Source organism: Syngnathus acus, chromosome 2, assembly GCF_901709675.1.
Source record: "Syngnathus acus chromosome 2, fSynAcu1.2, whole genome shotgun sequence".
Taxonomy (NCBI): Eukaryota; Metazoa; Chordata; class Actinopteri; order Syngnathiformes; family Syngnathidae; genus Syngnathus; species Syngnathus acus.
In genome coordinates this window covers 13,689,914-13,714,964 of record NC_051088.1, presented here as the reverse complement: position 1 = coordinate 13,714,964, position 25,051 = coordinate 13,689,914, and the positions used below count along the sequence as shown (strand labels likewise).

At 41.6% G+C, this 25,051-nt stretch overlaps 1 protein-coding gene across 8 annotated transcripts; it reads left to right on the top strand.

Annotated features, from left to right (window-relative positions):
* Positions 1 to 52: 52 nt before the first annotated feature.
* On the top strand, positions 53 to 24,244 carry si:ch73-181d5.4. Of its 8 annotated transcripts, none has more exons than XM_037241821.1 (17): positions 64 to 230; positions 7,640 to 7,697; positions 7,794 to 8,862; positions 8,962 to 9,190; positions 9,394 to 9,657; positions 9,737 to 9,902; positions 14,415 to 14,922; positions 15,006 to 15,165; positions 15,345 to 15,458; positions 15,552 to 15,707; positions 15,818 to 15,968; positions 16,050 to 16,662; positions 16,774 to 16,927; positions 17,005 to 17,094; positions 17,266 to 17,461; positions 17,590 to 21,861; positions 22,000 to 24,244. In XM_037241821.1, the coding sequence occupies exons 2-17, from the start codon at positions 7,655 to 7,657 to the stop codon at positions 23,709 to 23,711; spliced, it is 9,897 nt and encodes a 3,298-aa protein (XP_037097716.1). In that variant the 5' UTR covers positions 64 to 230; positions 7,640 to 7,654; the 3' UTR covers positions 23,712 to 24,244. The 8 variants fall into 8 exon arrangements, with proteins under 8 accessions (XP_037097663.1, XP_037097716.1, XP_037097708.1 ...); XM_037241813.1 differs by having other exon boundaries at positions 17,590 to 21,936; XM_037241768.1 differs by having other exon boundaries at positions 53 to 174; positions 17,590 to 24,244.
* Positions 24,245 to 25,051: the final 807 nt, after the last annotated feature.

Below are 25,051 nucleotides of genomic sequence, written 5' to 3'. Positions count from 1 at the left end.
GCAGTAATGACGTTTCTCACGTGACAAAACGCAAACGGAAGTAGGTCGCGGGAAGTCGCAGCGTCGTCTCGCGATGTCCTGAAAATGGAACAAGGCAGAAAATGGATGCTTGTGCTAGCAAGCCAACAGGATAATTCCAAGTGTTAGTTGGATAATAGTCCACTTTTGTCGGAGGTATGCGTTCTGATTTCCCCGTGGCGTCCACGCAAAACAACACACAGCCGTTAAAGGTTAGATTTGTCTTAGTACATTAGCGCATCCTCGCAGTTAGTCCAGCACCTAAGCTGTTAGCCAAGCTGTTCTGTAATGTCGACTGCTTTACTCGTCTGCTCAACTGCTTTTTTTTGGTGGAATTTCAAAGTATTTGTGGTCAAGAACGCTCCACTTCCTTTCAAATGGCGGGAACTCGATTGTGAACACGTAACTACAATGCATTGTATTCATCATTTGGTTAATCAAATGTCTTGACGTTTCAGACAACAATGATTTAGTTAACGATGATTAGCTGATTTGCCATGTTGTCACCTCCAGAAGTGAAAGTAGCTACTAGCTACCAGTCTTGCGACCCCAGAAATGCTACCCACGTTAGGTATCAATGGGAAGTATGGGCCCACAGTATACAGCCCGGACTATCTTGCATATGTTGAGCAGTCTTCACAAATACCGACCATAGTCGTCTATTTTGATTACCTTTCACGTTCAGATTTTAAAGAGTTAATTTATTATGTTTCAATTTATTTGGGGAAAATCTATCTGGCGAAATGTCATGTTATTTTCTTATGGTAAACACAGCGGACATTTCAGAAGTTCTCTTGTGAATGCTAATGTATCATTTTCAGGCCCTTGAAGCTTCAAATTTGCATGTTGGATAAATTATAAATATTTGGTAGATTGAACTGATATGCCTTTCTAGAGAAAAAGTAAAGTGATATCTGACATAATTGAACTTTACGATAGAAGTGACCTTTGAGCCACTCAATGAGCTAAAATCACAGAAGCCCATGTGTGTTTAACTAACTCAAATATACATAAATTATGTGTGTAAAATTTCAAAGATTGAATTACATGACACCAGCATTTTAAGGAAGGTATTTTAACAGATTTTCCAGTGAGATATTGTTTTCCTGCAACAAATATTAAGAAAGTTATGACCGCTGAAAAACAGTGGAAATGCATTAACCGAGGTTGAGATTTTAGTTGTGACCCCACCCTGTTTTTAAAAGAATCAAAGCTTCAAACGTTTTAAACTTTTTAAAATCTTTTATCCATTTATAAAAACTGCTATCCCTGAAATGCTTGCTTCACACAGACAACACATAATGATGCTAACTATTTGTAATTGATTAGCTAATTCGGTAATTCCCATCACCATGGCAAATGATAGGTAAGTCTCAGCATAACGATTTGAAAATTCAAATGAATATTGAAATTTTTAACAGCACACAATGTGAAAGTCATAATGTACATATGTGAACTAATATGAACATGGTAAAACACAGCAACTAAGGCAAAGTAATTATTGCCCTACATCTTTTTATTATTGGTGCCATATGTTGTAAGTAGGCTTTTTTGGGGGGTTGTCAGTTACAAATTTGGGAAATGTTGACTGACCTGTTAACCACGTGTTACTTGATCTTTCAAAAAAATTGAAAGTTGTACTTAAAACGATGACACCTGTTTGACGTCATTGTTAGTGGTTCATCATTGCAAAATGCAGTTCGACACGGAAAACCGCGTTTCCGCCGTCACTCAAAATGCATGATCATGACTGTGGCTTGTTGAGTGACCTTTTTTTTTTTTTTTTTTAAATAGCCAATCAGTGGCAAATACACACAAGCCCACGTACATGGCCACGCAAGTTGCTAGGTCCACGTGTAAATGGCAGAAGGACTGTCCAGGTTGGTCTGCAAGTCGTACGATCCAACGAGAACCTGGTAAAAATGCTGCCAGATGTACGAGCTAAAAATGATGTCTAAACAACTCGGTCCAGCCCGTGAGACGCAATACGAACCAAGAGGGCCTAACCTCCGTCCCTGCCACACAAAGTACACACTGGCCTGTACATTCAGGCATCCACTGTCATCAATGATATATGTAAGAAGACTGGTCATGTTTGAAGGGAGAGAGAAAGAGTGGGCCCAATTATTGTTTTTTTTCGAGCCTCCTACACCCAATCGTCGAGCAAAAGTCACGACCAACCTTTCCACTTACCTTCATTCCCTTTTTGTGGAACGTCATTCTTGTTAGCACGAGATGAATGAGATGCTTTTTTTTGCACCCATGTGGTTGAAGACCGAAGCTGGACAGCTGTCAATTGGTTATTTATTAGTAGTTGTGCCAGTATGTACCTTCCTAAGTGCATTGTAACTTTTGGAGGTATACTGAGCATCAGTCGCAGGTAGGTTCAAGGATCCATTCAACTGGAGTTTCACAACTTTCTTCTCTATCGTCCTGCTTGTTTATTACATTTAGCTAACATCACATCCTCAAAGGACAAAAGGCCTGTCTTATCTGAAGTATGACAAATTTGTACTGGATTCCATCTGTTGGGATTTTTAGACTTTTTCTTTACGAGTAAGATCACAGGACAGGCACCGTTTTGAATACTGAACGGTAGGTAGTGGAGTGGAGGATGAAAATGAAAGTGACTGACAGAGTTGGCATAAAAACAAAAGGTCTCACTCATTCATTTGTCATACACTTGCAGATGCACTCATTTAAGGCTCTCCCGCAGCCTTATAAAAAATAAAGCTTCAAAACACACTTATTACAGGAACACACCTTCATGAATAAGGTGTTTGCAAGATATTAGCAAGCCTGTGATCAGTGCAGGGTTCCACATTAACGCGGGCCAGGTCTCACTCTTCGACTGTGCAGGGCCACTCTACGCTTCAAGTACACATTTCATAAACAAAAGGGATGAAATCAACACATTTTCACTTTTTAAAAATATATAATAGTCGATATTTTAGGTTTTGTACATTCCTAAAAATCTGTGATTTTGTTTTGTTTTTATAACCACACTTTTTTTTTATTGACAAGGAATGGCTTGAACGAGATATAAAGCCTAGAAAATGCCAAATGTTAAATGTTCAGTTGAAAAATAAAACTATACAAAAGTAATGTTTTCTTAAATAATACTGTATCAAGACGCTCACTATGAAATAATCATTGAAATTTGACGTATTCTATAATGTATATGCAGGGCCAGTGCCGGTTCTACTCAAGCGACCACCCAAAAGACTTAACTTGGACCCTGGAGTGTACCCATGAGTGCTTGACTAATGAGTGACACCTCGTAAGTCACGTTTTTAATTTCTGATCGGTTGTATTTCCTTGGATGCGCTGGTTTCTTCTACAGTAAACTTTTACTATTCGTGGCCTACAGGGACTTGGCTGGCCCGCAAGTAGTGAAAATCTGCATTTAATTAATGGTAATTTATGCATGGGGATAAAAAGTCAATTGTATCTACTTTTTATCATAAGATTAAAACTCACATAATGTCAACACGAAATACTCTGATGTTTAAGCAAATATTAAGGCCACCAAGGTGAATTTTAATTTGGCATCACTTTGACATACAAATTGTTGAAATATTCAATTCTAAATCTCAACATGGCAAAATGTATGTCAGCATGCTGAGATGAAAGTCAGGGATGCTTGGCACCACGTGTTTTCAAAGTATGAGTTCAAGTAGTTTGAGTACTCACCATGACTTAGTACAGACCTTGATAATGTTGCTGCTATATGTTGCAATTGTGATGAAAGTTTGATTTTAGTCAAATATTGTGCAAAAACATAATACGGATAGTTAAACTTGGCATAAGCTTTACTCAAATTTAACACTTAAAAATAACATCTTTATTGACATTTTTAATGTCTGAAATGTTTGCTCACATGCATTTAGTCATGAAATAATATTGGCCAGACAACTAAACTCATTCACAATTACATTTACACGATTGCCCGTGTGTACATTAAACAAAAGTCGACTTTTCCATTTCTTTAGGGGTGAGCGATTGTGAATCAATGTAGTGCGTTTCTCCCTGATGAACATATTTTGCGAACAAGCTAAATTGAGCTTTTTTGAAAGGTTTTGGATGGTGTGAGACTACGTATTTTTCGGACTACAAGTTGCACCGGAGTACAAGTCGCACCAGCCATAAAATGCACAATAAAGGGGAAAAAAAAACATATATTAGCCGCACCGGAGTATAAGTCGCACTTTTGGGGGAAATTTATTTGACAAATTCCAACACCAAGAACAGACATAAACCAGCAACAACAGGCTAGATAATACGGTATGCTAACGTGACAAACACAAACGAGGAGCTGAGAACGGGCCTGACGTAACAATAACAGTGATTCAAATAACTATAACATAAAGAACACGTTTATTAAACCATCTGTGTCACTCCAAATCATTAAATCCATCGAATTCTTTGTCCTTTGTGTAAACAACGCTGCGTGTGCGGTGCGCCGCTGACGTTGGACTCGTCAGTTGCAGTTCAAATTATTCCACAGGCCTATATAACTAGATATAAACTATCAAACTATAATATAAACAACAATTTTATCGAACCATCCGTGTCACTCCAAATCATTAAATCCATCGAAATCTTTGTCCTCTGTGTCACTTAAACCCCCCCCCCCGCTGCCTTCACGGCCTCCCTAGAAAATGTGAAACTATTAATAACTAACATAAATAACAAGTTTGTCAAACCTGTGTCACTCCAAATCATCAAATCCTTCAAACTCTTCATCCTCCGTGTCACTTACAAACTTTGTTTTTTTTCATTTCGCTAGGACTAACCTTCACTTTTCGTCAGTCCCTTACAAGTTTCTCATTCTCACTAACTTCTATCTGCTGCTCGATTACCGTTTTCGGCTGCATATTTTACTACTTGCGGTTTGTAATCTGCAGAATATGATTTTCTTTTCGGTGCCATTTTTGCTAAGCCCTTCTCAGTTGATGAGTTACAGCCAATGGTGAATTTAGCAAAGCAGGCCTAGAGCACCGTCATCTGGTTTAGTCTGAAAATAACATGTGAAGTGAATCTACTTCACAATGACGGACGGTAATGATGGTGTGAATGTGTGTGTTACAAAGTTCACATAAGTCGCTCCTGAGTACAAGTCTACCCCCACCTAAACTATGAAAAAAGGTGCGACTTATACTCCAAAAAATACGGTAATTTTTTACTACCGCTGCAAAAGCCACCTCTTGCACATGGGCACACATACACTGCCGCCATTCTGTCCCCTCACATTCACTAGCTCTTTGCCATTTTTTGACAAATTCCCCTCCACTCCGTTTTTTTTTTTCAGCACATACAATATATTCCAAGCAAGTTGATAATAGCACTCCGTAAATTTAGGTAACAACTGTTATTCAGCTTTCTGCCGGACTTTCAAAGTGAGTACTGTAATTTCTGGACTATAAGCCTCACCTGATTATAAACCGCATTTTGGTTATTTTCATAAATAAGCCGCGCCGTACTAAAAGCCGCATGTGCACACGAGTTATTTACAAAGACGATACACAGAAAGCCTTTTTAAAGTTTTAATAACATACCTTAACATTTCTTTCCAAACACTGCCTGTGACGCGGCAGTAATACCGGAGCACCACGGAAGTAACACAGCACTAATAGGGCTGGATAAAAAAAAACACCGGGAAAAGTCACTGAGATGCAGCGGTAACAAAGCAGCAACACGGTAGCACAGCACTAACAGGGCTGGTTAAAAAAACATACCAGTCAAAGTCACTGAGAGCCGTCTTCATCTTCCTCCTGTGCACTGAAACCATCGAAGTCTTCCGCCTCAGTGTCCGATTGGAATAGCGTCAGATATACTTCGCCACACACTATTTGCCTGGCGGATGGACATGCCATCAACACACCACTCTTCTCTCCAGTGACCGTGTCACATATCCCTCTGCCCAACAAAGCGGTGCCGCACAACAGCGGCCCACAGCCTTTTTACGAGTGTATAAGTGATCAAGTCATCACGAAAATCATGAAAAATCCATAGATACACCGCATCAGACGACAAGCCGCAGGGTTCAAAGCTTGAGCAAAACGTAGTGGCTTTTAGTCCGGAAATTACGGTAACTACTTCCAAAGTTCAGTCGTCTTTGAAATGTACTGCTTATGTTCACCTTATTCTAATTGTATTCAACTCAAACATAAAGTCAACAAAATACCACATTTAATTGCTCAATGAAGTCAGATGAAAAAAGAGCTTCTGCTTTGTTTTAGAAGGGACATGTTATCTAAACCTGCTTCTACCTACCATATTAAATCAATATACATTCATGCATTGTAAGTACAAAAATGAACACTGCATAAATACATACATATGGAATAAAATATAGTGCTTCTTTTTAAAATGAAGTGTTTTTACCGTCATTTGCATTAAAGCAGATGTGTTTGAGATGCACGAAGTTGGCACCTAGCTTGATGATTATAATCAATTCCATAGCCTCATCCGAATGAGCCCTTTTCAAAGTTGACTGACAATAGTTAACCCCGACTTTGCTCATTTTGTGACGGAAGGAAGGTCAAAATTCTGGTTTCTGAAACATTACAAATAACCCGTTCGTATGCGTGAGTGAATTACTCTGATCAATCGGGGTCTCCCCATCAAGACCGCAACAGATGAATGTCATGATGCAAATTGATGTCATTTCCGCTTCTTACTTTCTCCCATCAATAAAGGGCATTGTATTCACATCTTTCACCACGTCAGAGTAATGAAGTAGTGGATTTCCTCCTCCCTACAAAAGTGTGGTGTTGTGCTGTTTTTTTTGTTGTTGCCATCTTTGATTACCTCTGCTTGTGTTTGGTTGAAAAGACCCAAGATTTCTTGCGGGTAGAGCATTCAGAGAACACAAATGATTGCTTCCCTCAAATGAAATGTTCCATATGGGTTTACACGACCAAATTATTGGGTTAGAAAAGGACTTACCCAGGGGTCTTACTTGGGTTTTTAGAAAAACTGAATATGAGCATGGCCTTACCCAGACTGAATATTGGAACCGGTTTTGAAACTGGGCAAAGGGCCACATGCAGCCCGGGAGCCACTGGTTGGTGAGAGCCAGTAGTAAGATAAATTACGGTTTGCTGGTCCCTGGTAAGAATAGGAGATTGATCCGATGGTGAGAAAAGCAGGTGACGCATTTGGCTTGAGCGCACTTCAAAGTCGTTGGTGGCTCGCCCTTTTACGGTTGCCTTCCCACCCTAATGGGATACGGGGCATTCAAACCCTTCACAAATAATCCTTATTTTACTTACGTAAATTGATCAACATATGAAAATGTGCATATGGCAATTTCAATATATTGGGGCTCATTGGGTAATATTTTTTTAATTAATATAACTCGTTGGATGGTGTGCTCAACATTTATAGGTTCACAAAGGGGGTCTATGTTATTATAATATACCGTTGCACTGATATACACAAATATATAAAGTGCATAAGAGTTGGAATATTGTTACACATTTTATGTTGTGTCTCTGACACACATATACGCACACACACATATACACAAACAATTTTTAGTGTTGACTTCGAGTCGTTTCCTGCATCACTTCCTTTCACTCATGTGCTAATAAGTAATATACTTTATTTTGGACAGCCTTGATTCATTCCAATGGATGTCAGTGGGAAACCAATGGACAATAATGCAGGCTCAGGTAAAGCATCTAATACTATTCTTTGTTGATTGGCCGATCCAAATGATTATGAGTTAAATAATCTGTATTTTTGGGTATTGTGGTTTATTTTTGTAGAAGAGCAGCAGAACCAATCAGGAGCTTCAGATGATAAACCGGGATTGTCCCAGCTTAGAAAATCTTGGGGTTTCAGGCGATCAACTTTAGCTCGACGTGAGTTTATGGAAGAAATTGGAGACTTAAACCACAGCCCTCCGCCTCAACGACGAGTCAGAAGCCGTCTCGCACGGCGAACGCAAGCCTCCAAAGACGACAACGCCACCCCATCTCCTCAAGGATCTCGGACTATCTTAGAAGACCTCGATTGGTCCGCTTCGTCCTCACCTGTATCCGAGGAGACAAAACCGCTGGTAACCTCTGCGGAAGGGTGTCTCGATCCAAACATGTGGCAAGATTTCGGGTCTGCTTTTCATACCGCTTTCACACTTCTTGGTGGGGATGAAGATTTGTCCATGGAAAATTCTCAAGATTTGCCAGTCCTTGATATTTTGGGAGTTGGTGATGCCACTGAGGACCCTCCTGCAGAGATTGTAGATGACACAGAGGTGTCTGAACTCAGGGGACCTGCAGACAAGGACGGAGCTGCCGTTTCAGGCCAAGTGGCACAAAGGGATGTCGAGGATGTAATTTTAATCTCAAGTCAAGAAGAGGATAGCGATGACATGCCTTTGATACAAATCAAGGAGCAGCCGGACTGTAAAGGCACACAGGGAGCCAGAACCAGAGCAGGTGGCAGAGGAAAAGCTCGAGGAAGGGGGAGGGGGCGCGCAAAGGCTAAAGGCAAAGGAAGGGGCCGAGGAAGGGCTAAGGCATCGGACCTCGAGGCTACTGGGGCAGATGATGAAGACGACGATGATGTCATACTTGTTAATCCATCGGATACGCGCTCATTTCTAACTCTGAGTCCTGTTGCCCAAACAAGTACAGACTTTATTCCCATAGGCACAGATGCCGATCAGAGTAATGACACAACTCCGGGCCAGTATAATGATGCACCAGATGAGTGGGAGGGGAAGCAGGGCGACGGCGTCTTTAAAGATATTACCGAACGTTCAACCTTATCAGACGTCAAGGGTTCCTACCCCGATGCTCTGTGCCGCATCTGTCGGCAAAAACACACCAAAAGGTAACTTGTGCGTCACAGGTCTCCCAAGCAGAGTTGTTGCTCCCGCTCCAAATGATTGGTTTAACTTCCTGATTTGCCTTCATTTGGTCCCATCTCTAGGTTCATGATCTCCTGCGACAGTTGCCAGGAGTATTTCCATGGCGACTGCGTTGGTGTCAGTGAGTCAGAAGGCGCTAAAGAGTACATTTGTACACCTTGCACGACAAAACAGCTGAGCCACCCCCAGCCCGAGTGTCACTCCCAGAAAGATCCAGAAATTTCTTCCGAGTGTGTGTCACTCAGTCCTAGTGAAGAACCAGAGGGGAAAGCGGAATTGGAGTCCCTGAAGGTTCGGCTTTAATTTGGATTCTAATTGTCACAGTGGTTATGAAATTCCCCACTTCCCCTAATCACGTATTGCTGTTCCAGTTTCCGTGCACACACCATGGCCGTATATGTCTCATTGAATGACGATCAATTTGTAACGTGATTGTTGTATTGTTTCAAATTGTCCTGTTGAAGTCCGGTCATAAGTTGCCAATCTGGTTTCAGAAGACTGTAAAGTTGAAGGTGAATCAGGTTCCTGCAATAAAGCCTGGAACCGAACCTGAAGGGGCGATGAAGGCAGATTGTTCTGGTCCACTATGTATCGGCCCGGGATGCTACAAGCCAGCATTGCAGGAATCTGTTTATTGCGGCACCGATTGCATCGTGCAGCATGCTACTGTCACTATGAAGTCCCTCTCTGACACTAAGGTGGACACTCCAAGAGAGCAAGTGCAAAAAAAAGCCACACCTGTTATACCCACTGCAAAGGTAACTCACTCAAGTCATTTTGAAATCAAAATATAGTTTCAACATAAATGTTTAACGAGAGAAAATGTCTTCCCCTTAGGCTCAAAACACTATTAGAGTGTCTGCGAGGTTAGCGGCAAAAGTTGAAGAGTTGCTGACGGAAAGTGATGGAACGCAGACGGAGACTCCGTCATCCATAGCCTGTGACCCCACCCTAACAGGTGTTCAGGCCTCTCCGCAACCATCACCTAAGTTTAACACAGCGTGTATGTACCATTCGCTACTCATCATCATCACAAATCATACATACAGCAGCCTACTGCGCGAGTAACACAATCATGCACACTTATTCAATTGGGGTCATGAATTCATGACAGGGGTCAGGAGTTGGTAAGTATATGACAGTTAGGTCAAATGCAGCCCAGGATGTACAGGAACACAATCTTGCTTTTTTTTTTTTTGCCTTTGCATTTCAAAGCACATTAATTTAGACATGTTTTGTGAAAGTTGAAAATGAAAAAGGTAAGCACAGCAGTGCTTGTTAGGATTTTATCCAGTGGGACTAGAATGGATTCCAATTCATGTCCTAACACTGGGGAATCGAAAAAACATGTCAACGTGTCTCACCTGAAGAAATATTTGCTTTTTTCCCCCCAAATGATGTTTATTGCTCAAGTACAGGCCCTTTAGCAGCTATGTTTTATGATACCAAAGTAGCACCACAGCTAGAGTTTGTTGTTGTCGTGTGTGCGGGTCTTTGCGGGAGAGCGCTTACGCCATAAAATGGACATTTGACAGTCCGGTTAGTGATGACTATATAACTGAAGTGAACAACAGTAGAACTATCTACAGCTTACCGCAACGTACTTTAAGCGGATATTTCCACATCCGGACACTTAGTACACGTAAAGCTCGGCTTAACGTGAGGAAAGCGGTAGAATTCTTTTTCAAATTCAGCCGCATGCTAGAGTATCCTTCAGAAATTATTCACAGAAATGAGTCATTTGACCACAGAATACATCAGGGGTCACCAACTGGTCCTCCAGACCTTATCCAAGCTTCTCCCACCCTTGTCGGGCATCTGTTTTTTTTATCTTGGTTCTGCAGCTTGCACACTGCCAACGCTGCTTCTCATAGTAAACAAGCTCACTTTCAATCACACATCATCGTTGGGTTTGTTAGGAATCCTCGAGGAGGAGGAGAGTAAAGTTGCGATCCATGTGACAATGAATGCATTTGGATTTTGGTTACTTTGTAACAGCCGACATGAAGTCCTCCTTTCTCTGCAAAGGAAGTTTGTTTTCTCCACAAGTTGCAAACTTTAAACATGCAGAGGATCAGTTCAGTTGGCATTCCCTTGCCGTCTTTTTTCCCCCCTCACAGTTTTTTTTACACACTACAATTCTTTGAAGGCGAATTTAGCAAGTGGTCTAATAGCTGCAAACACCCCCACCCACCCCCACCATCCTCTATAAAACACAGAAGAGCAACACCATTGACTGCAAGAAACAACAACACTGAACAGTGTCTTGACAGCGAGCCACCGGTCACACACAAACGCAATTATCATCGCACATCAACTTCATCTTGACATAACAGACCACCCATCTATCTCCAAGGTACAGAAAACCAGAAACACAACAAAACACACTATACAGTGGATTGGCCCATTTGATGCGTACATCCACTTAAAGCAAGAAACTGTCACTAAATCTTTTATGATCTCCTGGAACAGTCAAAATGAAATAATTACATCACAGATCACATTTTGAGGCAAACCTGGAATCAATCATCAGTCACATCTTTGCATATCATGCCACTGGTGCCTTTTGAGGACACAGTTGGGTTCCCAGACTGAGCTCTTGGTTGGCAGAGGGCTCCTGTGTGGGTGCAGGCCACAGATTTGAACAAGTGCCTGTTGGGATCAAGGTCAAGCGAGTCGTACATTCTTAAAAATGCAATGTCACCACTACACACGCTGACTTGCTGCACATGGGAAGTGCAACACTAACAAACATGACAGTTCTCGAGACATGGCTTGCGAATTTGGTCCTAATTTTTTTTTTTCGCATACTCTACATGTGTACCAGCCAGGTCTTCTGGTGCTTGGCTATAATGCCTCCTTGCACTACACACACTTAAGATCACAAACATTGCCTGTCCCTGTAAAGAAAAAAAAGACAACCACACATCACTATTATGTTCAAAGGAACCCTTTATTGATGAAATGATTGTTTTATAGGGAAGATGTCATAGGTCAGTTGAGCAGCAGAGTGACATAATGGTTTGCACGTCTGCCTCAAAGGTGACAGGTTTCAAGGTTTGAATCTCAGCTCTGGTATTCCTTGTATGCCGTTTGCATGTTCTTCCTGTGCCAGCATGTTTTTTCCATGTTCCCCAAAACATGCATGTTCTGTTAACGGAGGACTTAAAGTTGCCCATAGATTGTGAGTTTAAATTGTCTTGGTGTTTCATGAAACTAGACAAAAAAACAGTAGATCTTTAATATTTGTTTGCACAACTTTAACTATGAGTCAGTCACTGGCATGTTTCAGTTCCTCCCTAGGTCAAGGCTCATGGAAGACCACTTCAGAATAGTCCAATGTTTTGCTCATGGCCATTCAAAAGTAATTTTAGCTGTGTGTTTAAAATCATTATCCTGTTGCAAGATACATGACCTGTCACTGAACACGTTTTCTGACATCGGGCAGCACGTTTCTGTTGAAAATATATTGATAGTCTTGGGAGTTCATTGTACAGATTCAAGGCACCCTGTGCCATATGTAGCAGCCTCCACATGTCACCGTCATGACCGTAATCGTTTCTTGGTAAGCTTCATTGTTCCGTCTGTGGACATAGTCAATGTCCATAGGACATTTGTGGCTTGCCATCATGCTATTTGGAAAGTTCCACTTCCTACTTTTATTCTCTGGTCCATATATACACAATGCCACCCAACAGCATAGTGACTGACTGTCTCCCTTTTAAATAGGCCAACTAACAGATCACAATTTTGTAGACACCTGCATTGCTATTCAGAAGACACATCATGAACATGTCAAACGGTCAAATTGATTTTATCCTTCTGTTGAACCGTAATTCAAAACCAATGTTTGTTTGTTTTTTAATTTTAATCCCATTTACACATTGTTTTTATTATTTTGTTTTAACCACCGTGCGTTTTTATTTCATTAAAAGAGGGGTACCAAAGATTTTCTTCAAATGTGTACATGCGCACGCACGCGCACACACACACGCACTTACACCCCCCCCCCCCCCCCCCCACACACACACACGCACATTCTGAGTGCATAAAAACGCATCCAATGCTTTTGTATAAAACAATTGAAATCTTGGCATATGAAATGTATTTATAGTCATTGCATCTAGTATGGTTTCAATGAAATGGCTTAAAAATGACTCAAGCAAAAATATAACAGTGTTACGTGATCGCCCTCTAGTGGACATATATATGTTGCGCAACCTTCGATGACATCTGATATGTATAGTTGATTTACAAAACGTACGTTGTCTATTATCTACAGTTTAGAAGGTCTTCTGCCCAAAATGATAGTACTAAAATATAATCATCCATGAAATTTAAAATCTATCGTTTTACTAAATCTACGCAATTAAGATAGCATTGTATAAGTTGCATTCTGGGAGAAAAGCTGTTTTTGAATGTTGTGCCTCAGTAATTTCTTAACTGTCAGGGAAGCACAGACTGCTGGCTCAACTTTGTGTTTGGAAAAGGTGAACTGAGTGTTTTTTTTGGCTACAGAGCAGTTTACACTCTGCCGGGCTTCTATGAGGTCTTGATCCAGATGCCCAATTTGCTGTTATTTTTAACAAATGCGGTTCATTTGTAAATCCAGTATTAACAAAACCGACATTTAAAGTGAGCAAAGTCATTTTGTTAGATATCAGGCCACTTTCAACAGATTATAAATACTATTTAAGTATTCTGAGAGTAGGCCTTTTCATTCTTAGCTCTTTTGCTTTCCTATACGGCTGAGGTTTGCATTATTACGTATGATCAATCAGGTACTATGATATTCATCAGTCTATGATTAAATGATCTCAGCTTCCCCGATTGAGTTTGCACAGGTATAGCATTAAGATGTGGCACGATGCCATGAGAAATAGCAAACTTCTAGATTCTGCTTTGTTGTAATCTAAAATCTACACTTTTCTGCAATGATATGGTTTCTTGCTGCCACTGAGATTTTTTCTAAATCATGCTCTAATTGCTTTCTCGCACCACACACCATTCTAAGTCATTAATACGTATGTTATATTTGAATATTATTCAATTGGCGTTCCGTCATCAATTAATCTCAGTTTACTTGCATCTCTGATTCAAAATATAGCAAATTCTTTTTGACCAGTTTTATTGTAATATCGTTAATGTTGAAAGGCCACAGACACGCTTCCACACATGCACACACCGAAGTAATTATTGTCAAGATGGCATTTGGACCTCATGAGGAACAGATGCTCCAGCAACCCATCTATCCATGATTTGAACTGCTTGTCCCACCCAAGAGCTTTACTTTAGAACAGTGGTGGCCAGTTGTTGATTTTTCAGTCTGCCATATGAGCAAGTAAGCTGTCAGAGCTGTCAGATCAGCAACAGTCGAGCTTAATGCTGCTCACTGATTGTTTTCGCTGACACATGTTGAACTCGATGTGGCTAAGACTTGTTGCACAGTACGGAATGTCTCTGTTGCCATCAAGCAATGATACTCACACAATGTCATGTTTTTCCCACCCGACAGCTTCAAAAGAATGTAAACAAAAAGACACTGAAACTCCCCCAAAACAACTTTCAAAGGACCCCTCCACAGACACACGTCCCTCACTTCAACCTGTGTCGGAACCAGTTGTACCACAGAGTACCCCTCATAACAGCACGATGGAGTCCACAAAAAGATACACTTCAGTTGAAACAACTGATGAATCAGATCCCGCCGTACCTCCCAAAAGAACAAAATCCGCTCCAAGTCCGGCCTCACAATCTTCAACCACATCTGAACACAATTCGACGGGGGGTGTTTTGAACTCTTTGGCAACATATATAATACCAAAGAAGCAATCCGGACTTCAGCCGTCTTCGAGCCAGACGGTAACCTCATGCCAAAAGCCTTCGGCCCCGACCCTGCTGAACGAGACCCGAAATCTGCCCGTGCCACCTGCACCAAGTGCGCCGCCCTCCAGACCGTCTCTGCCTAATAACCAGGTCAGACAGAGCATCCAGCGCTCCCTCACAGGCATCCTGTCCAAAAGGTAAGTATATTCAGCAATACCAAAATCGACAGGGAAGGTCACAATTGGTACATAACATATCGACTCGCTCTTTGTTTGTCAAGGGTTTGTGACTGTGAGGAACTGACCATGTCTGAAAGTGATGCTGTCAAGCTCGTTGCAAGCATTGAGATGGAGATGTTCGACATATTTCGCAATACAGACAGCAAGTACATGAATAAGTACAGAACAATTATGTTCAACTTGAAAGATCCCAAAAACAAGGTTTGCTCGGTTATTAAGTTGATTTATTTTGTATTCATTTATTTTATCTATTTATTATCTAAATGGTAGGCGCTGTTTATCGAGTAATAATCATTTATGTATGTATTTACTTCTTTATGTATCATCTAGATTGTAGGTGCTGTATGTAGAGTGATGAGTCACTTGTTTTTTTTCTCTAGGGCTTGTTGTATCGAGTTGTGCAAGGAGACATCAGTCCTTTCAGACTAGTCAGGATGAGCCAAAAGGACATGCAGGGTACCAAGGCCCCAGACAATGTAAAGGACAGATCACAGGTAAATCCCATATCTGCTGCCAAAGAAAAATAAGGCGGGCAGTGCAAATGAATAGTTTTCCCTTGTGATAAATAAAATCCTGTTTGTTTGTAGGTTAAAGATGAAGCTGCCAGAGCATCCGGTTCGTTGCCGCAGCCTGAAGCTGTGAAGGTTGATCTTTCCTCTTTAAACATCCCTAAACCCGAAGCTGTGAAGGTTGATCTCCCTTGTTTAAACATCACAAAGACTGAGAAAAGACCACTAGGCAATGTGAGCATTTATCTTATTTCAAGTATGATGTTTTGACATAATTACTGTTATAATGACATTTCAGTCATGTGATTGACTTCCTGTGTTGAACATTTTTACCCTGCAAACAGAAGAAAAGTCTTCCTACTCACATTCTCAAGAACAAAACAAGTGAGCCAACCAAAGGGAGCGCATTGCCAGATGTTCTTACCTGTATGCTTAAAGACACTACCTCAGAACACAAGGCTCACCTGTTTGACCTCAAATGCAAGATCTGTACAGGTGAATTCAACAAATATATTATAAGTACATCCTCCCATTCCTACTTATCTTAAATATTTTGTTGCTATCTTTGTTTCAAAGGACAAATAGGGGAAGGCGAACCCCCAACCAAAAAGACGAAAGTGTCTGAATCAAGCACTAAACATTTTTCACGGTGGAGAAAGTCTACAGGAGACGACTCACCTCTACGAGCACCACCTGACTCACCCGACGCACCGGATTTTGATTATTCATCATCCCCTATGTTCGACCCATCTTCCCGTCTTGTTATTGACACAAGCGACTTTGCTGCGGTTGAATCTCCTGCCTCTCCCATTATGGATTCACAAGCCTCTTCCACTTTAGAGTCACCTGCTTCCCCTGTCATGGAGTCCCCTTCATCCCCAGATACTTCTAAAACATCATCAAAAAGATCATACACGCCCGTTGTGATTCCGGCCGTCTCCACAGTGACGATTACGAGGCGTGACCCCCGCACTGCGGCCAATAGAAACGCTGCTTCTTCGTGTAGCGTCCCTGGTCCTACAAATACATTGAAGAACCAATCAGCACCTTATAATTCTCTTAGAGAGGATAGCTCTGCTTCATCATTTGTCCCTAAATTGCCCGTTCCACCAACAAAACCATTACCAAAATCTATCCTAATGAAGCCGTCCTCTTCGGCTGATCCCCGACTCTATGGCATGTCCTCAAGGTATATATAGAAACATACGCTTATGATGTAATAATATTTGTTATGCGTTGTAAAATTGTGTGAAATGGCTAATGTGTGAGTATGGATTCGTTTTGTTGGATTGTTTTCCAGAAATGTCATCTCTCAATCTCCAAGCAGTGGTGAAACGTCACAGTTCCTGGCCAAACAAGAAGTAATGTGGAAAGGCTTCCTCAACATGTTGACAGTATCTAAGTTTGCTACCAAGTGCTATTTGGTTTCAGGATCTGCCGAAACACTGAAATTGGTAATATTTTCGTTTGATCATATCAGCTCTGTCATTGTTTGTCACTAAACTATAAATACATTTCTTTTTACCTTTAGGAACTACCCGATAGCATTGAAATTGGTGGACGAATCATGCCTCAAACAGTGTGGGAATATGTTGCCAAGCTCAAGACCAACATTTCAAAGGCAAGCACCATCGGCACTCAATCCCAATAGTACTGAAGCAATGATCTTGTTCCTTCATTTTAGCTGTAGATGAAAAAATGCTGATATTTTACCATGATGACTGTATTAGTCACTTCTCTTATGCAACATTATTTACATGATACATTTTTCTGGGTTGTTTTTGTGTGTTAGGAGTTATGCGTGATCCGTTTCCATCCTGCTACAGAAGAAGAAGAGGTGGCATATGTCTCACTCTTTTCGTACTTCAGCAGCCGAGGGCGTTTTGGTGTAGTTTCCAACAACAGCCGTTCCATCAAGGATGTCTACATTGTACCACTTAGTGGAAAGGAATCCGTTCCATCCATTCTGCAACCCCTTGAAGGACCAGGTGTGATATTGCTCAAGACGTGATATAAATCTAGACACTTTTTCTCACTACAGTCTTCTTTTCTTTATCTTAACTAGCAACATATTGTTTGCATGGTTGTTTAATGTTTGCGTACTGTGTCTTTACAGGACTTGAAAAGAACCGGCCCAATCTTCTTCTTGGTTTGGTAATTATCCAAAAAGCAAAACGTTTCGGAAGTGCACTTCAGGAAATAGAAGAAAAGAAAACAAAAGTTCTCCCTAAAGACCTTATGTGGATCCCAAAACCTCCAGTCCTCTACGGTTCTGACAAATTGGAGGTTTTCCAACCCTATGATCCTGAGACCCCTGCAAGCACAACCCCACCTGACTCGCCTCCTTGTCCTGGGTCAACCTCGAATTTTTCTTCCAATGCAGAAGGACGCCCATCGCATCTGACCCCTTTTAAATCAAACCCCACCGTTTCTACCAGAGCTCTTGCTGCATCCACCCAATCCGCATCTAGCAGCATCCCTGATACAAACGTCAAAGCCCCCAATGTTAAATCACGATCAACTATCTCGGGTGCATTGTTTAAAGATAAGAAAGGTCCTGACATGGTTTCTAATGAGGAACGTTGTACTACTAACATGTCAACGATGAGCGCGAAGGTAACTGTGTTTTCTGGCTCAATGATGGATCCAATTGTTCAACAGTATGGACAGAAATCTAAAGTCAAAGATATTCAAGTGGAAGACAAATTTGATCGCCCTTATGACCCAGAAGAGGAATATGATCCAGCACGAGGATATAAAACTGTTTCTTCACAGAGCAAAGGAAAAAGTAATTCGGAAGAGCCTCCATTAACAAGTGCTGTGGATGATGATGTGGCCTATGATCCAGAGGATGAGACTATTTTTCAAGATCTCCAATGTGAGGCAAAGAAGGCAAATCAAACTAAAATGTCAAACCCTCCATCGTCAGTTGCAATTGCCGCAACGGTTGAAACACCGTCTTTAGCCAAAACTCCACCCCCAACTTCATCTCTCACTTCCGTTCCACAGAACCTTCCCATAGGTACGATAGTCGTCTCAGCTGCTACACTGACTGAGCAGCAGCGAATGCTTGAGGAACTTAATAAACAGATTGAAGAGCAAAAGCGACAGTTAAAGGAACAGGAAGAGGCACTTCGTCAACAAAGAGAGGCTGTTGGTATGTTTATGGCACAATTTTCTGCTAGTGATTCCATGAAGTCTTCTCCCTCCAAGTCTCTGCCTCTCAGTCAAGTCGCATCCCTTCCAAGTGGTACAATTCACTCAGAGTCCAAACATTCAGAATCAAAAGATTCAAAGCCGGAAGAAGCCAGCAGTCTAACAGAGCCTGCCGCTCTTCCCGGCAAGGAGTCACAAACTGATAGGCAAAAAGACAAAAAAGCCATTTCTTGTTCAAATATTACACCAGTTACAGAACAAGCTGAAGTATCAGACAATGGAAACGAAAATGACAAATCTTCTTCTGCCGGTGAGATTGAAGATTCTGATGTACCTTATGATCCAGAAGATGACCTTTTCAATCAAATCCAAGAGGATGTGTTTCAAGGAGGCACAGCAAATTTTCAGGATTCCTTTTTACCCCAAAACTACACCTCTTCAATTTCACATCACAGCAGAAGGCGTAGGTCATCACCAAAGAGACGAAGACATCGTGAAAGAGGCCGCTGCAGAAGTCCATCGAGCCAAAGTTCCGTTTCACATTCCAGGAAACACAGAGGAAAAGATAGACACAAAAAAAGTGAAAGGGATAGGTCAAAGCATAGAAGAGACCACTCTGAACGGCAGGCGCGTCACCGTAAATCGCACAGTACTCGGCACCATTCCCATGATCGGAGGAGGTCAACGTCCTCTCCCATGGAAAATGATTTGATTCCACAAGCACCTGAAGAGTTCAGGGTATCCCCTAGTCCCACTGAGAAACAAATGCATGTCCCTTTAAAATGTCAGTTGAACCCAGATGCTGGACAACTTGAACATACTAGGGCATTGAATACCCCTCTTTCTATGAGAGATACCAGTGATGAACATAATTTAAAATCTAATAGGTCTGAAGACTTTTCACAAGAAAATGTACCCAATTTAAAAGTTGAAACATCACAACAAGCAAAATCCAATGATCCTTTACAAAACAAGGCCAGTGGGCTTGATAATGCAGTTAATGTTCCGTCTCCACAGGTGAATAAACAGCCAGTGACAAGTGGAGATAAATTTGAAAGTTCGATTCCCCTCAGAGAAATTGACCCTCCCATCCGGGATTCCCCTGAGAGCCCTGATCCCGATCCACGGTTTGTGGAACCAAGTGTTGTAGATAATAATCCCTCAGATGAATCTCACAAAGTCACATCTTGCCAGACACAAATCAATAACCTGACACCAACAGTGGAAGCAGCAAAAGATTGCCAGCTTTCTGTAAACGAAGCAACTTTGGTGAACAAACAACATTTTGAAGGTACATCAAATGTTAAGAACATTATTTTGAGAGCGCTTAATATATGGGGTTCAGATTCAGGAGAGCGAAATATAATAAAGACAGAGAGCGAGGGTCAAAAGTATTCAGAAATATTGAGTCAAGGGGGTGGACCTTTAGATACAACTGTGGAAACAAGCACAAGTTCAGGCCCAGAAATAAGCCGTGTTCTAAAATGTCCAAGACCGGGTAGTCATCCAGCGCAAGATCCTGAAGTTCCTAGTCTAAAAGTAGAGCCGCCAGAACAACCAGCATGCAAGGCAGGTGTCATGAATATTGGGGGTTCTCAAAATCAAGACAGGGTTTCAGATTTGACAATAAAAGGTAGTAACCCCGGTATCAAAAGTAAGACTTTGCTTCAGGATTTTCAGAAACTTGGCAGAGATGTAAACATACAACATCAAGAAAGTACTTTAATGTCGAATTCATCCACGTGTTCTGACGACAGATACCTGCAGACAGCATCTACATTATTGTCAGATGAAAAGCTAAACATTGAAAAATGCTTGAAAGGAGACAAAGACATATCCATGCATAGACCGGGACTAACTATAAATTATGGAAATGTTCAGTCCAGCATTTCCTCTACGGGACAAGACGTTCGATCTGCACACCATTTCAAAGGAACACAGTACGATATTAGGATTGAAAGGAGTGTGCATAGTCTTGACATGACAATACTAGAAAACCGACACGGTATTAGACAGCAAAATGTAGGCGAAATATGTTCGTTGGGGCCTGGTCAAGGTTTTAGTCGTGGAGTTGACTCACATGTTCCAGACAGAGGCATTAGAGAAAGACTTACAGGTAGCAATGATGTAAATGTTAAAGGAAATAACAAACATGACCAATGTCCTAAGAGAACTAATGAAAATAATGCTCAGCAAAACCAATATGGGATTTCTAATATTCAAAAAACAAATTGGAGGGCTCAAAGAACCGGTATGGGAGTTAACAGCAGTCAAAGTATAGAACAGTTTGAGTGCAAGACAATTGATTGGAATTGTCCAATTGGAGATTCATTCGGAAAAGGGCAACATGGACCAGATGAAAGCAAAGTCCATCAGCCTGGCTGGAGAGGTACGGCAATGGAAAACCAAGGTCTTGAAAAAGGAGTCAGTATTGGTGTAGACCCTCGTAAACCACAGGTTGAAGTGGGAGTGCCAAATGTTGGGCCTTCAAAGCACGATAGCAGAGGACCCGGTGGTTCACGTGGCACTGGACCTAGGGAAGGGAAAATTCATCCTAAAAAAGAAGTTCCAGTATCTGACAGGAGAGAACTGGGTGGTCCAGATTTCACCAGACCACGGGGTGATGTCAGAGGACCCAATATGTGTAACTGGAATGATCCCGAGAAGTTATGTACTGACACGAGAATTCCTTTACATGATAGAAGAGGACCAGGTGGTAGCAATTTCAGATCACAAGAACTAAACATTGGAAATCCAGCTATGGCTGATAGTGTTCTTAGTGGAAGAAAACCTGATATGGAATTTCAAAGGATCGGCACAGAAGGACTTGCAGGCTCACATTTCAGTGGGTCAGGGAATGAAAGGAGGAGGGAATTGCCAATCAACTGTTCGGCCATTGACAGAAACAGATCTGAATGTTCTAATTTTAGGGCGATCGAGCCTGGCAGAGGAGAAATGGGATTGCCAAGAAATAATCAGCGAGGGCGCGCATTTAAAAGAAGTTCAATAGATGGTCATGTGCCTTCTGCTCCTTGGGGAGATCGACACGTTGATGAGGTAGGCCTTGATAGGCTCGAACCTAGTAGACCAACTTGGGACCCTCAGTCAGAAAGAGGGAATCCAAATAGGGAGGTAGTCTTGCATGACTGGAAAGAACCAGATATTAGGGGACCAGGACCTGAAAGAAATCATCCAGGGCCCGATAACAGAAGACATCAACCATTTATGGAACATAGAATGGCTGAAGGAGGAGCTGAAAGAAATCATCCAGGGCCTGATAACAGAAGAAATCAACCATTTATGGAACATAAAATGGCTGAAGGAGGACCAGAAAGAAATCATCCGGGGCCTGATATCAGAAGCCAGCAACATAGAATGCCAGAAGCAAGAATTCCCAACAGACCAGGGGATGAACATTTGGGTCCAAACACAGATTTCCCCGGGCCTGATAGGAGACATCCCGATAGGCAAGAAATGAGGTACGGCAGTGTTCTTTCTGATAGAGAACCTGGCCCGGATAAAATGTTTCCCCAAATGAGGGGCCCAGAGTGCAACAGGAGAAGTCCACCTTTCAGAGATGACTTGGAGTATGAGAGGGAAGGTCAAGATTTCAGAGGGCCAGTATGCGAAATTAGAGATCCACACATGGAAGGCTTGGGGCCTGACAGACGAGAACCAGAAGACAGTGACTTCCAAATGATGAATTTTGAGAGAGATCAAGGGGGACCAGGTCCCAATTGGAGAGAAAATGGACCATCGTTCATGGGACCAGGAAACCGGCATAACGACAGATCAGGTCGAGATGGTAGGCAAGCTCAAAGGCATAGAAGGAAATGTGAGTTTGAAAATAGTCATCAAGCCAAATGGAAAGCAGCAGATTGCAGATACCCAGCACCAGATCGTAGAGGCGCAGACGCTGAAATACACTGGCCAGATGAACGGGAAACACATTTTGAAAATGATTGGGACCATCATGATGACAGGAATCCTCAACCTTTTCCAGAGCGTAATGATGATTTTGAATCTAATACCGAGGGGCCTTTTAACGCTCACAGGGGCCCTATGATGAGAGAGCGAGGGCACATACCAGATCAGACACCTATGCTTCCTGGGCCTAGAAGATCTTGTGAAGATGATTGGGGTGGTCCTGGGTTTAGGAATCCAAGGCCTTTCCAAGATAACGATGATATGATGTGTGCTAGACCTGACAGACTGGGACCTGGAAATGACTTTAGAGAGTCTAGTAGAGGGGTTGCTGAGCCAAGATGGGGATCAGAAAACATGGACTGCAGACAACCAAGCAATGAAAGGAGAGTTCCAGGCAGTGGTTCAGATCGTTTCGGTGTTCAAGAGGCTGACAGGCAGTCACGAAGACCAAGAGGTCCAAGCATGGAACGGCCATGGCCTGAACATGCTAAAAACAATTCATTCCAAAACAGAAGAGAAGTTGAGATGCAGGACAGCTACGAGCGAAGAGGAATGGGAGACGCAGATGGTCGATACAATGAAAATCCATATGATGAAAGGGTTGGTGATGCTAGAAATTTACATCCGAGAGCAATAGAAAGCAAGAGGGACGATTTAGTGATGAATTGCCCTTCACCAGGTCACCAAGGATCTGATCCTGATTTTATGATGCAAGACTCTGACATGAGAAGATTTACTCATAACAAAATGGATATGAGAGGGGCACCTGACAATCAAAGACAGGGACACGGGCCGGGTGGGTGGGATACAGACACTGAAGTCCCGATGTGGACTCGAAGAGGCGAGGACAAGAGAGGCCCAATTTTTGACTCGAGGGAACCCGATTCTAACATAAGGAACTCAAGACCGTACAAGAGAGGATTAGGCATCCGAGGTAGGGGTCTAAGACCTAAGTATCAAGCAGTCCGTGGTCCTCAAAGGGATAATTGGGGTAGTTCAGAAAATCCACGAAGTCAAGCGGAAATAAAAACTCCAAAGCCTCGGGCTGCCTTGCTGCCCACTCCAACTGTAAGCCGCGTAGGCTTGCCAAATCACAAAATGAACAATCCTAACATGTTGGGCATAAAACAAAAACAAAATAGGCCACCTCATTAACAGGTAGTGGAGTAGAGGTAGATTATTTTGGCAACAAAGACAAAAGCTCAAAAAGGTCTTGCTGAAAATGGCAGAGATAAGCGTAACAAAAGTGACAAATCGGAAGCTAGTAATTCGCGTCCAAAAATTCAAGAATAATCATAGTATTGGTTAATGCTTATACAGATAAAATTGTTTTTGTAATTCTTGTCAACCAGAACGGTATATAAGTGGGAAGAGTTCATACCTTCATGAACATTTAACAAGCTCTAAATGCAAAATCAATATGGTGACCACAGAGTGAAATCTCACCAGGTTTTTCTGTTAATATTTGTCTTGCTTGCTTCAGTTGTAAAGTTATTGAAGACCATTGATGATTCTCTTTAATTGGGACAAAATGTGTCTAACCCACTTGTAAAGTCAAATGATGGAGCATTTTCATGAAGATTTAACAAATGTTTGTACATAATTGTATATGTTTAGTTTATAGTGTATATGTTGCTTCAGTTGATGACCCTTTTACAACAAAAAACAATAAAAATGGCCCCGCTTTTCATCTTGGCTTTTGATTCTTTTTATTATATATATTTTTTTGCCCTGCGGTCCTCCTGCCTGGTGTTTGCGCGCCCTTTATTGTCCATTGTTGAGAGCTTCATTGAATTCTCTATTTCTCTGTCCTGTCTCCTCTCCCCCCAAATTAATTAATGGGAAAAAGTGATATTGAAAATGGAAATATATATATATTTTTTTATCCTACAACACCTATTGAATATTCTAGACATTAAACACAACCTGCTAAATACTCTACAGGAATAGAATAAATCTTTGTTATTGACAAATTGGTACAGCAAAACACCCAAAATCCCAATTTCAATGGAGTAACGTAATGTAAAAAATAGACGGAATACAAAGATTTTCATTATACAACCTATTGTTCTATTTTTCTTTCTCAAAACTATTGTTTAATTTTTCATTTGAAGCCTGCAACACTTTCCAGAAAAGCTTGGCTGGGGCAATAAAAGCCTGTGAGTTGAGTTCTGCAGGCACAGTGTCCCGATTTGGCTTGACCCCGATATGTGTGTGTTGTCAGGGGTTGTTTGGGTTTTACATTATGAAACGCAAAGTACACTCACAGAGACTCTGGATTGTTCAGCAACTTAAGTTTCTACATTAAGCATTCATGGAAAATAATTCCACCTACAAAGCTTCAACATTTTCTCTCAGTTCCCAAATGGTCATTGAGTGCTGTTAAAAAGCAGGTGATGTAACACAGTCGTAATCGTTCTGACCCAGCTTTTTGGGGACGTTGTGCAAGCATCAAATTCAAAATAAGTGAATGATTGTTAAGTACATCAATAAGT

Excerpts from the sequence above, each read along its gene's own strand:
- si:ch73-181d5.4 (XM_037241768.1), top strand. The coding sequence starts at position 7,655 with ATGGATGTCAGTGGGAAACCAATGGACAATAATGCAGGCTCAG. Across the intron at positions 9,903-14,414 it reads ACCTAAGTTTAACACAGCGT|CTTCAAAAGAATGTAAACAA; the intron begins GTATGTACCATT and ends CCCACCCGACAG. Across the intron at positions 17,095-17,265 it reads TCAAGACCAACATTTCAAAG|GAGTTATGCGTGATCCGTTT; the intron begins GCAAGCACCATC and ends TTTGTGTGTTAG.